General features: G+C 36.2%; 2 protein-coding genes across 2 annotated transcripts; one reads left to right on the forward strand and one right to left on the reverse strand.

The window, feature by feature from the left end:
• Nucleotides 1–201: 201 nt before the first annotated feature.
• LOC106295031 (probable RNA-binding protein ARP1) lies at nt 202–3,066 on the forward strand. The gene is made up of 6 exons (XM_013730790.1): nt 202–535; nt 622–754; nt 1,001–1,109; nt 1,533–1,572; nt 1,691–1,922; nt 2,016–3,066. The coding sequence occupies exons 1-6, from the start codon at nt 380–382 to the stop codon at nt 2,060–2,062; spliced, it is 717 nt and encodes a 238-aa protein (XP_013586244.1). The 5' UTR covers nt 202–379; the 3' UTR covers nt 2,063–3,066.
• A 652-nt stretch (nt 3,067–3,718) lies between these two features.
• LOC106295030 (COP9 signalosome complex subunit 5b) lies at nt 3,719–6,047 on the reverse strand. The gene is made up of 6 exons (XM_013730789.1): nt 5,546–6,047; nt 5,103–5,384; nt 4,868–5,015; nt 4,678–4,760; nt 4,108–4,185; nt 3,719–4,008 (listed from the first exon to the last, which is right to left on the reverse strand). Exons 1-6 carry the CDS (start codon nt 5,933–5,935, stop codon nt 3,919–3,921), a joined length of 1,071 nt encoding a protein of 356 aa, XP_013586243.1. The 5' UTR covers nt 5,936–6,047; the 3' UTR covers nt 3,719–3,918.
• Between the last annotated feature and the right edge of the window lie 7,529 nt (nt 6,048–13,576).

The following is a 13,576-nucleotide window of genomic DNA, read 5'->3' on the forward strand; positions in this document are numbered from 1 at the left end:
ACGCCCATCTGACGCGCGTCAACACCACTTAGCCTTCAAGTATAGGCTCCGGGAGAGACGCAAGCAACAAAGCGTGTAGACAAAAGCATTCAGAATTTGGGGGCAATATTGTCTATACAAAAAACTTTTTCCGAGTGGCACTTTTATCATTATTGTTATTTTTTCGCTTTTTTCCCTCTACCATCATCTTCTTATTCTCATTACATTTCAATTAAACCCTAAAAAAAAAATTATCTTGTGAATCTATTAAAGCCGATCTCTAATCTCATTTCCTACTATTTATATATAGGCTCTTTTGTAGCCTACTTCTACTAACCTTTTGTATCCCTCACAATCTCACAAGTGAAACATAGAGAGATATAGCTGAAAGATAAGCTAAATGGCAGACACGACGTACACAAAGGTGTTTGTGGGAGGGTTAGCTTGGGAGACGGACAAGGATACGATGAAGAAACATTTTGAGCAGTTTGGTGAGATCTTGGAAGCTGTAGTCATCACCGACAAGGCTTCCGGCAGATCCAAGGGATATGGATTCGTATGTTACAACATCCCTGTTTCTATTAATATATAATTATATATAGAGAGAAGGGGAACTAATTAGTGAATTTGTAATGATCTCAGGTGACATTCAAGGAAGCAGAGGCGGCGAGGAGGGCTTGTGTGGACGGTACTCCGGTGATCGACGGAAGAAGAGCTAATTGCAATCTTGCCTCTCTTGGTCTTCAAAGATCCAAACCCTCCACTCCTAACCATGGTTTGATATATTTTCTCCCTCTTTCTTTCTAAATGTATGAAAGGGATAATTCATAGTTAATATATCGTTAGAATGTCTATACAAAGGTGGTTATATTGATTAGATATTTGTGTGGCCAATTAAGTATTGGAATGTACATTATATATAATAGCTTGGTGGTTGATGTTAATGGACCACAAATACAGCGTTTGTGTTGATCATATCAAAGCCATGTTGATGATGATCGATGGTTGATGAATGTGGTAGGAGGAAGGATTAACAATATGAGAGTGATGATGAGCGGCACAATGCAGACTGGTTTTGGACCACCACCTACTTTCACTCACTATTCCCACCTCCCTCTCAATCTCTTTGGGTATACTCTTCCTTCTTCTTTTTTTCCCCTATGTATTGATCATGATGATAGTACATGCATGCATCAACAACATACCATGATACCTTACAACTCATATGTTTTGTCAATTAAATCGAACAAAACAATTTGCATATAACATAGCTGGCTGTCCTTTGATGTTTCCATTTTTAATTTGTGGACCGACACAATTATTACTGTTAGTAATTAGATTACTCTATTTTTTTTATTTTTACTGTTTAATAATGCATGTCGAGTAAAGTGACTGACAAAGGTGGTCAACGGACAGCTTGTAAAACAAACTGATTCCCTCTTTCACCAATCATTTTAATTACTCTTATCTCTCTCATCACATGCTGTCTTGTGTCATGACCACGTGTATTCGTACTTGTTGTCGCTGTAAAACATTGATTTTGATACTCGCAGGTACTCTCCATACTCGTCAGATTTCTCTCCATTCCCTACGGTAAGTAACTTTGTATAGCGAATCGAATATTCTCTTTTGTCTCTAACAGTACAGTTATTCATGTCATGATCATATAATATACATATAACGTTATGATCTATAATGTGATGTGTTACAGAACTTATATGGTGTATACGGCTGCAATTCCGCGGGACAATACGGACTGTATGGAAATGGAAACGGCGTAAGCGGTGGACTAACCGCAGCTGCTGCATCAGCCGCTCCTTTTTATCCTTGCGGTGGAGGACAAGGTGGGGTCCAGTTCTCTCAGCCACAGCCATTTTATCACCATTTCTCTGCTTATGACAACCCTCACCATTACTCTCCTGCCACCATCTCTCTTCAACAAGGTTCGTATTATGATACATATACTATACACACCAAAGCCAAAAAAGAGATGCATTATTATAAAGTTCGTGAGAGTGTGTATTTTTGTGTCACAGGTGTAACAGGCTTTCCGCTTCAGCCACCTCTCATTCCTTACCTTTGATAGAGCTATCAAAGCTATCACAATCGTCATCATCAAGTCACGAGTCATCTATGGTTTATTGGATACTCTCTGGCTATCTCTCAACACTTTTTTCACTCTAAAAGCCACCTCATATTATGGAATTTGAGGTGGCTTTTATTTGCGGATCCCCAATGGGGTCTCCAATTTCATATGGTGGTTATGTCGTATTGTCATCTCCTCCCCCTTTCTTGCAACTGCATCTTCACGAGAGAAAAGGGTTCTCTCTAGGTAGAGTGATCGATGTTTGCTAATGGAGCACAAGCATCAAGCATCACTCATGTGCTCAACTCAAAGCTGATGCATGTATCGGCTTAGTTTGTCATGTTGTTTAGCCTAGGGATGGCTAATCAACAAAACAAAAAGAAAAAAAAATGTCTGTTTAGGATTAATGTAAGAAAATTAAGCACTAAAACCATGTGCTGTTTGCAAGACTGAAAAAATGATTGCATATTTAAGCAGCTTTTTGTTGCATGAACATGTGAAGTCTTTTGCTTTAGGACTTAGGTAGTCAAGTCTTCTTCCCCCTGAAGGGGAGGAATGTCTCAGATTATTTCTTACAGCTTAGGTCGTTAACCTTCTGTTCATGACTGTCCAGAAGATTAATGTTTAGGATTAATATAAGAAAACCAAGCACCCAAATCAGGTGCTGTTTGAAAAACTGAAAAATGATCAACATGTTTAAGCATAATATCAGAACAAACAACCCTGGAAGCCTTTTTTGTTGCATGAATATGTTAGTCTTTGCTTTAGGACTTAGGTCGTTGTCTTTGTGCCCTTGGATGGGAGGAGTAATGTCTCAGATTATGTTTCTTAATACAAAAATGCATCATCCAAAATATTCCAAAGTATATGTCCCTTATAACTTTATTTTGCTTTTCAACAGTAGATTGATTGATCAATGTACTCATATTTTCTTCTTGTTCTCAACAACCTTAATGGCAATGGAAGGCTGAACAAATTAGTTAATACATTGTCTTCTTAGATATGGTTGTGTTATAGTCAACATCTTGCGAAGAAAACATGTTGTGGCCCAACCATGTTGTTCCCTAACATTTTATAAGCAAAATGAAGCCTGTCTATATAAAATCCAATCAAGAACGCTACCAGTGGCACTTTTGGCTTTCAGGTTCTCCTTTGAGAGATAGGAGAAGCCTGTCTTACATACTCTTCTTAAGCCGCACTCAATAGATGCTGAGACACTGCCTCCTATCAAATTTACCACATAGAAAAGTCACGGACGGTTTCTTGGTCTCAAGCATGAATAATACAATGGGATGGAGATAATAAGATCCTTGTTCAGGGAAGACCCACCAGAAGTTTTCTAAATGATGGTGTAGCAGAACAACAGTTGTGTCCCTCAATCTCTCTACACTACCCAAGAAGTTACTGAAGGAAGTGATAATACCATGTGCATCAACTTGGCCAGTGTCTCTACTAGAGCAACCTAAATCCAGAGATTTTTGGTATATTTTTGATGGTATGTGAAAATGGGTTTGGAGTTTGATTTTTGACTAAATTACCAGGAATGAAACAAAGACATCTCACATGTGTCAATGCTCTCTGTTTCTGGAATTAACATTATTTCCACTTTCCAGCAAACTTTTATATGGTCAATCAATAACGACTTCAAGATAGTTCTCAAGGCAACTACACAATGACTGATGCTGTCATGTTAACGTCAGTTTAATAAAATCTCTTCCGAAAAAAGGTTGTCTAAAGCAAATACTACACTGGAGGGAAATTATATGAATAACAAAGTGTGCATATTTGCCTCATAAACCAGGATAAAAGCAAAGTCGACTGCAGTTGCGCAAGACAACAAAAGAACAACAACTTTAAGATGTAATCATCGGCTCTGGATCTGACGGGTCGCTGGGAGTTTTGTCGGACTGACGTGCTGAGTTGAACAATATGTCTTTGATAACCTGCACATTGATGAATCAAAAGACTTCAGAGTCAATCTCATGAATTCATGAACCAAAATAGAATAAACAGCATCAGTATGTCAGGTTGTGTTTACTCACCTGTGACATTAATCCATGGACCTGCTCCACCGTTATCTTTGCACTGTCCCGAGTTATCTTAGCAAGTGGAGGCTCATCCTAGAAAGTGATCCACAACACACATAGTTAGGCTTTGAAATCTCCCAAAACAAAACTCTATGGAACCAAACACAGACCATTGGCAACAACTAGTTGACGAGCTCATTAATTCTACCAAATTTATAAAGTGTTAAAACTATAACAACTCCGTATATTTTGACTAAACAAACACGCAATTGCAAAACTCCACAACCAGAAACGTTGAACCATAATGATGTGCAGGTAGAGTTCCTATAAGACAACTAGTTTTTATATCAAAGTAACATACATCCTAGAAAATGAAGAGCGGATGCAAATTTTGATACGCTGATAAGATTTTAACTACAAACTATCAATCCAAGTAGCTAGATGTTGATAGTAGCAGTTAACTTAGCTAAATTTTAAACTTATACATAAGTAAAAGCTTTGACAAGAGGCATGAGGAAGAGCTCAAGTTCATAATCTCAGGCAGTCAAGAAACACTGAGAACAAAAAGCCACTATTTAGACAAACCTCTTTCTTCCTGTGAAGACTGGCCGGTATTCCTCCAAACCGGGAGTGCGCCAGCTGACTCTCGGCTTGCTCAAGCTTCTCAGCTTCATTGGTAAAGAATTACAATGATAAGAAAAGATAAAAATATTAAAAACTACCTCAATGAAAAGGTTACAATTAACTTGATCTTGCATAACCAAGAATTACTTACCCAAGTCTGATATCTGTCCGGCAACATAGTCTCCATTGCCGAGCAGTGGGGAAGAAGAAAGAGTGTTCACCCAGTACTTGTTCCAAAGGAGATCCAGAAGGTGGCTATCAAGAGATGACTTGAAGTAAGTGATGTCCAACGAATAGTACTGCCACATCCAAAAACAATCAAACATAAGAAAGAACACCTCCAAGATTAAATAAAAGCAATAAATGAGGATAACAACAAGTAGTACCTGTTTGCAATGAACACCAAAATCCTCAATCTTGTTCAAAGGAATAGTCTGATACTCAGAAACATGATCATCAGAGATCTTATGCCCCTCCGGATAAGTCCTGAACGCCCCAATCTCAACCTTACCAGCCGAAACAGTCCTCGTCGGATCAATAACAACAGCCAAGAAAGGCTCCTGATACTGTTGGTTAAGCATCTGAGTCGAGACATCAATACCCGAGAGCCAGCATCCATACCCAGGGTGAGAGTGATACCATCCCACAACATTCTCCAATCTCCCAGCCTACACAAAGTTGGTAACTTTATTGTGGCAAACATCAAAAAGGTAAAACTAAACAAGAACAACGATGAGGGCATCTCTAAAACCCTAGGGAATACAACAAACCCAGTAGCAATCTACCTTAAACATCTCGCAAAAACCAAACTTTATCAGAGAAAAGTTACCAGCTTGTTGGTCTGAGAGTACTCAACCATGTACTCATACGCATCAGCCTGAGCATTAACCCTAGTCTCGGTTCCTTCCACAGGCAAAGCGAAAGCGTCCATGACGATGATGGTATCCCCCTCGGTCTTCCCCTGCATAAGACCCATGATCTCGATCGTCCCGCCGGAGCGCGCGTGTACGACCATCTTGAGGAGCGCGAGGGCCGAGATTTGGACGCGCTTGAAGTAGTTGGGATCGGTGGCCCACGGCTTCTCCTGCTGGACCTTGGTCTGGGAAGCTTCGTCGTAGTAGAATATTCCGTCCGAGGAGGACGAATCCGGTTGCTCTACGGTGAGGATGTTGTTCTCGAGCTCCCACGTCTTGCGAGCGATGGTCGAAGAGTCATCCATTGTTGATCAAATCGCTAGAATCAATGTTAGGGTTTTTGAGTTACGAAGCGATCCGATCAAGTAGAGCTCGTCGAATCGATGATTATATCAAGAAAGCTTTGGGCTTTTCTGGGTTTAGGATCTTACACCGCTTTATATTATTATAGGGAAGAGCGGCCCATATGAAGTAGGACCTATGAAGTAATTGTTATAAAGTAAAGAAGAGAAGAGTGGAGGAATTGGTGTATTATTCATTGTATAATGGGTCCTTTATATAGGATTACAATAGCTTTGGGAGAAAGTCTAATTTGGAGTGGGGAACAAGTATATATCTAGGACTTTCCATATAGACATCACCATAATATTCATAACACTTTCCCTTGATGTCCATTATACTAAATTATTTTTCAAAACGCCGTAAATGCTGCCTCGTTAAAAACCTTTCCAGGAATACTCAGTGAAAAAAATCATGGTTAAGGGAAAAAGAGTGCAACGCGTAATGACTTCCCCTCATGTGTACATACGTCAAGATCTTTGAGATGACTGAGTCTGATAAGATGAACTAACTTCTTGAAAAGAACAGTGGTTAGCGCCTTGGTGAATAAGTCAGAGAGATTGTCACTTGAATGAACTTGTAGGACGAACATCGCCATTCTTCTGCAGTGTATGAGTATTTATATGATTTGATCATTTTCTTCGATTCTCTTGACTTAAAAGACTTTAGATCTGTGATAGACTTTCAACTTTGAAATTATAATAATTTTTTCGGGTGTCTATCATTTGTGTATTCTTTGTTGCCCCGTTAAAACTTTGTCATGGAAAAACTCAGTGGGATAAAAACCGTGATGAGGAAAAAGAGTACAACCACACATATTTCACATTTCTTCCCTGGAAAGCAATATCTTCAGGATATGCATTCTAATCAGATAAATCTTTTTATGAAATTGAAAATATCATAATACTCTTTCCATTAAAGTATTCAAGGTCTATAGACTTCTGGTCCACAATTCTTATTTGATATAGACAATATTTCCTTGGTCTATTTGGATTTCAAACCAAATTTCTTACATACAATCATCTAGACATTCGTCTTGTACATACGAGTAACTCATACGTAACTATGAAAGTTACTAATAACTTTCTTTCTTGTCATATGAAATTACATCTTTTAATTATGAAAAATATTAATAATTTGCTCAATACCACTTTAAATATGGTACTTCAAGACCAAACATATATGAGCATCTTAAATAAAATCCTTCAAGGATCTTTACGATAAAATCTCATTTTAGATCTCCAGTTTGGAATACGTAAAGACAATATCGTATTGTCAAGAGCTTTCTTCCAAAATATAATTTTTTCTATAACTTTTCAGGAGTTTTTGATTATATTCAAATCAATGATTCTATTGATCTATAATCTCTTGATAAATATAAAGATGTATTGATTAACTTCAAATATTTCATTTATCCCATAAAACATATTTCGATCGAATAGCTAGCGTTCCTGGGAACAGGGTTTTGATATCAACAATCCTTCAGGGATTATATCTTTTAGGGATTCTATCTCTTAGGGATTATCAGTTTCCAGTGAGTTGTATAATTCAAGTTCTTTCTTTATTGTCAGACTAATAAGGAACATGAAAGTAGTTGCATCTACCAGATGAGACTATGTCTCTTCACAATCAATTCCATATTGATCTTTATTTGGTGCAACGACTCATTTCTATCTCACTTGTTTTACACCTTCTTGTGTATGGACTACTGGTCCAAATACCTCTCTCTTTTACAAGAGTTTTTATCTTTGTCGATTGCTTCTTTCTGATTTAGCAATCATCTCTTTGTGTACACTTTTCAATAGAGTTTATTTCATGATCCTCTTTCTCATTCATCATATCAAATGCTACTTTGTAGGCATAAATATCATCGACGTCGATTTGCTTATTGGTTCCATTTTATTCTATACATGACATAATTTATTGAGATCTATTCATTGTCTCAGGTACCTGAATTTCTTTCAGTCATGTTTAATGTCTCTTCTGGAGATCATTCAAAAACTCTATTGCCTTGTTTTGACCATTATCAATATATGCTCATTTTCATATACGAGGATTCTTATCCTAGGAACCAACATGTCTACCATACTGCAGGCGTGACTAGCAATTTGATATTGTTCTTCTAGAACATATATTCTTATTGGAGCATTTACAGCTGGTATATGTGACTTGATCACTATATTTATTTAGATCAACAAATGTGTCTGGCAACTGCTTTACTAAGCACTATAATTGAGTTATCTTTTGGACTTCTATTTGACATTTTATTTAGTCTGAGGATCAATGATAACTCATATCAACTTATTTTATTTTTCAGCTTTTTATTTTCTCCCTCTTATGTTGGAAATATTAATTCACTGTTAGCATTCATATAGAGCCTTACTTATATCCTTCGGGGATGGCTTTAGATACTTAAGTATCAACAGAGATTCATATCCAACATATATTTCCAACCTTATTAACACATCTTAACTAAGCTCTATGGTGGAGCAACTGGAACGTATATTGCACATCCAAAATTCTTAGATGGAAAATGGTTGGTTTTTGACCCAATACCAATGATGGGGAGAATCAGTGATTACTTGTTGGCTTGATGCGAATCAGTGTTGCTTAAAATGTTTAACACTTATTCCAGTGATTTTTCTATAATCATCAAATACTTAAGACGTGAATTCACCAAGATTATAAAGATGAATAGTGGGTGATCAGTCCACCAACATCTCTTTTATTCATGCCAATAACTTCCTTTGGCTGGTGAAAACCGTATAACCATTTTATCTTCTGAGCAAGCAACATATGTGGAATCATTCGCAATACTCTTCTGGTTCTTCAATGAATATTCACCTAAATCTTTATGTATCTTTTCGCATCATTACTGAACCAAAATGGTCGGTCTAACTGGTTCATGCTAAATGATTTGTAAACTTCTGGTTTACTATATATTTTTTATCTCCATTACACTAATCTTTGTGTAGTACAATCTATAAGAGGCTGTAAATACTTTCTCTAAAATACTTATACTGCCTTGAGAAATATTTCTGATTTGAAAAGTATATAGCATTTCTTTTGCTTAGTGTCTCAACATAAGTGTCTCAAAATCCCACAGATTTACCTTGAGAATGATTAATGAATCTTAATTTTAGTGCAAACATATTCTTCTGGAAGTTTCACTTATCATAAAATGTGAGATTCATTAACTCTTCCCCTCGAGATGATAATACTATAGGTTTATCAATCTCGAATGAATCTCATTTTGAATCAACAACTTACCATACATGGGTTATGTATTATATATTTCTTAGATCCTTCTAACTTTTGAGACTTATAAGAATACAATCCTTAAGAACTTTAAATTGCATTCTTAGAAACTTTAAATTGCATTCTTATGTGCAGTAATACTATGTATTCTTCTGGAGCATTCATATATCCTCTTCTTGAACACTCTATAAGCTTTATATTAGCTTGTATTGTACTCACAATAAATTTTTTTTCATCTTTAGATGAATGAATCATATCTCTTCTGTATTACCATTTTTATTTTCTCAACTTCAAGTGAGAATATGAGTTCTATAAAGAAACTCTTTGGCTTTTGACCTTATTTATATTCATATTTCACGTTTACACTTTCTTTACCAATACTATTTATGTTGATTTTTTTTTTCTTCTCAATCTAAAATGTCATATTCTCTTCAAGAGAATGATCAGAATCTACTAGACGTGATTTATCATCTTACATCAATAGCTCATTGGTTTTATGAGTCTCAAGGACACAAGATATAAGTATAAACTTCTTTACTCTATTTTCTCAATCATGTGTCTACTGAACAACATTATTTTTTGTGGAAAATATATATTTTTCCATATTTATGCATCATTAAAAATTTCTGAGAAATTTTATTTTTAAACTTAAAAACCAACATAGTTGAGATTTATTTACAGACTTCAGATCTTGTAATCTTTAGATGCAAGATACACAATGAGCTTTAGTTAATCACTTCTGGTGATTATACCTCTCTTTGGATTTTTCCAAAACTCATGGATCTTTTAAGATCAAGCCTTAAGCTTAAAACTCTCATATATAAAATGGTAGTGAAATATAATAATAAAATATATATTATATAGAGATATGTATTATCACAAGTATTTTACTACATTAAAAGTAGATAATATTATTGTAGTAATTATTTTATTGACTAGCCGTTTACTATCATGTCATTAACCATCTTAATATTGACTATCTTTCAATGAATATTCAAACAAAATCAGATGACATGTATAAATTAATTTATCTAATCAAACTTTACTTGACAATAAATCAATATTAAACATGATAAGTAAAAAATACTTATCTCGATAATAGAGGTAAAATGGAAATTGAAGATCTGACATAAAGATGATCTTTAAAGCTTTTTATGTTTTTCGGCTAGTTAGAATCTCTGCAACACTTAAAATTTGCTCATATAAATATGGCAATTTGTTAGTACACATCAATATAAAACATGTATGCGCATAAACTAATAGTCATGTAAACCAACTTGAATCACTTTTTTTTTTAAACCAAATAATTAGCTGCTGGCCAAATATTTAATCACAGATATATACTGTATTGAAGCATGGCTTGATAATCAATATTTAATCAAATAGAAAAATTACCGGTAAGACAATAGGCTCAATGAAGCTATTTAAACTATTAACAGCATATGATTATCTATTCACATACGGTCAGAATAAATCAACTAGGTTTAGTTAATAAAATCAATATGCTTAACCAAGCAGAAAAATTAAACCGTAACTTCACCATATTAACAAGATTGAGTTATAATAATTCACTCAAAAACACTCAGCCGTGCGAATGAACACTAACAACTCTTAATATATTCACAACATTATTTTAATAACTCTTGGTTATAGTTACATGCAGCAAGTCATTACATGTAAGATAATATTAATAACTATATGCAATTGTAAACCTTGACTTATGCAATCGTAATATTACATGCACTGCAGGCGCAAAGGTAGTAAATAAGAATACTATAACTATGACATAGATTCAAACTTTGACAATGACTATGAGCCACAAACGTAGTGAATCTGATTAACACTAATCAACACTAAAAGACAAAATCATACTATGAGATGTATAAGTAACAATCGATTAACAAAATCTAATAAATTATGCATGAAAATAGTGATTTATGAATCGTGATTATGCTATTAGTTTCGATCTATAGTCATGCCGTATTAATAAACAATAACGATATGCATATGTATGATTAAATAATTAACAATATGCAGAAGTCAACAAACTATATGCAAACGAGTTATCAATATTCATGGTGTAAAGTAATAAAAAAAAGTTATACGAATATAAATATCATAACTAACGAGATTGAATTTAGTTTATAAAGTCGATACGATCCATCAAAGTGATCTAATAATTTTGTTTCTTTGGAACAAGGCAAATCAATATTATCGACTAAAAACTTTTAAACTCAATAAGCTAGATGAATCATGAGTTGATAATAAACATGATTCTAGTATCGATAAATAATACTTCAATTAAGCATCGATAGCTAGTATTAGATCCACTCTTACAACCATAAATTGATAATAAACATGGATTGAAGAAGGATTGAAAAAATATTAAGATCATAACAAAAAAAAAAATTCTATACCTCTTAGCTCAAGATCGATAGAGTTTCGTGCTGATAACGTGTTATAAAGTAAAGAATAGAAGAGAGGAATTGGTGTATTATTCATTGTATAATGGGTCCTTTATATAGGATTACAATAGCTTGGGGAGAAAGTCTAACTTGGAGTGGGGAACAAGTATATATCTAGGACTTTCCATATGGATATCACCGTAATATTCATAACAGTAATGTTATTTATACCTTCTTTAATTTCATACTCTCTGGAATGCAGTTTTTTTTTCTAGAATACAGTTTTGAATACTTTGATTTTATTTTAAAGTATCCTAACCTAAATAAAATAATTAAGTCGAAAAAAAATCAGAATAAAGTCTACTATCTAGATGAAACCATTATGTTATATTAAGGAACTAATCAATATATGTATATGATAGATGTATGTTGGAGAAGAATTTAACATTATTCCACAAGGCCCATCGAATAATAGGATTCGGCCCATTAACGTCAGAAGCTCAGGCAAGACCGCTTCAGCTAATAAATCGATCGGCTTGACACTACGGTCGACTGAACGACTCAGTGAGCATCGGCTCAGTAGACCTTTGTTTGGCTCGAAAGCCCATCAAGCATGGGATCGGGCCTGGGATCGGGCCTGAGCCTCTAGGGCGAACTAGTCTTAAGGCGAACGAAGGAGAAACGAACTGATGCTATAAAAGGATGAGGCAAGGGAAAGAAAAAGGGATTCGAAAAAGAGAGACCAAAGACTGACGGCAAAGTTTAGGGTTTAACAACCGATCGAACCTCGTTGTATTCTCGTCGGCGCTTCCAAAAGCTCCGACCTTGTTTCTTTTCCTTAAATCTCCTTGTAATCATGTTCATTATCTCATACTGTTCAATAAAACATCTTTGAAGAACCCACAAATCGAGTTTAGTTTCATTTCATTCGACCTAACCAAACTCGGATTCAACAGTTGGCGCCCACCGTGGGGCCTTACAAAGTAACGTTCACAAGGTTAGTATGAGTCTCGATGACACCCCAACTGACAGTGGACAACCTTCGGTAGCCTCTACGCCAGTCGCCGTTACATAGAACGTGACCGAGATGCTACAATCAATCATAGCGTGTTTCGCCCAGCAGGACGAAGCCAACAAAGCAACGAACGACCGCTTAGCCACACTCGCCGCCGCCCTTGAAACCCTAGACAGCGAGGGTAACGAAATAGACACGGAGAGGCGAAGAGTTTTCGCCACAACAAACCCTAACCCCGGGGTCGGACAACCAACCGACGGAGCAAACCCTGCGAACGCCGACACCGCGCATACGACCTCCGGTGCGGATACTCTCACCAGCCAACGAGATCCATTCGATAACAAGATGCGCTCCCATAGTCACATATGTGCAATCGATCGACAAATGACCAATGTGTCGCAGCTACGATTATCACATCCGGAGTTGAAAGGAATCTTGCTTGATATACTGACCAATCAACAAAGCTTGAATATCGACGATCGCAAAGAAGAACATGAAATAATTGAGTGATCGGTCGACAAACAACAAAGTTAGAGAAGGTTCAATCAAAATTCGCGATTCGAACAGTCGACGAGACGTGCAAAGCTCCTTTGCGTGAGCTGATCGACCGATCGGTCTATCATCGAACAAGACTCTGATCTCCCCCGATGTTTAAAACATGTGTTGATCGATCGCATTCCAAGAACTTGCATCAGGCCGGTCCGACTGGGCCTTAAGAACTGTTTCACAATCTCCGCCAACATACATTTGGCGCAGGTCGATAGATCGACCTATCATCAAACGAAACCCCAATATAATCTCGCTGATTAAACATGTGTCAGTCGATCGTACCCCAAAACTTGCAACAAAGACGGCTTAAGCCCATTATTCTCAGAGCCAAGTCTTAATGCCCCGCCCTCGAGAAACCGAGCTTCTCAAGAGCGAACGGG

Source organism: Brassica oleracea, chromosome C5 (assembly GCF_000695525.1).
Source record: "Brassica oleracea var. oleracea cultivar TO1000 chromosome C5, BOL, whole genome shotgun sequence".
NCBI lineage: Eukaryota > Viridiplantae > Streptophyta > Magnoliopsida > Brassicales > Brassicaceae > Brassica > Brassica oleracea.

Bases quoted from the DNA above. Each gene is read 5' to 3' on its own strand.
- LOC106295030 (XM_013730789.1), bottom strand. From the start codon at position 5,935: ATGGATGACTCTTCGACCATCGCTCGCAAGACGTGGGAGCTCGAGAAC. The intron at 4,761-4,867 runs GTAAGTAATTCT...TTACCAATGAAG, and splicing joins CGGACAGATATCAGACTTGG to CTGAGAAGCTTGAGCAAGCC. The intron at 4,009-4,107 runs GTGAGTAAACAC...ATCAATGTGCAG, and splicing joins TCCATGGATTAATGTCACAG to GTTATCAAAGACATATTGTT.
- LOC106295031 (XM_013730790.1), top strand. From the start codon at position 380: ATGGCAGACACGACGTACACAAAGGTGTTTGTGGGAGGGTTAGCTTGG. The intron at 536-621 runs GTATGTTACAAC...TAATGATCTCAG, and splicing joins GATCCAAGGGATATGGATTC to GTGACATTCAAGGAAGCAGA. The intron at 755-1,000 runs GTTTGATATATT...TGAATGTGGTAG, and splicing joins ACCCTCCACTCCTAACCATG to GAGGAAGGATTAACAATATG.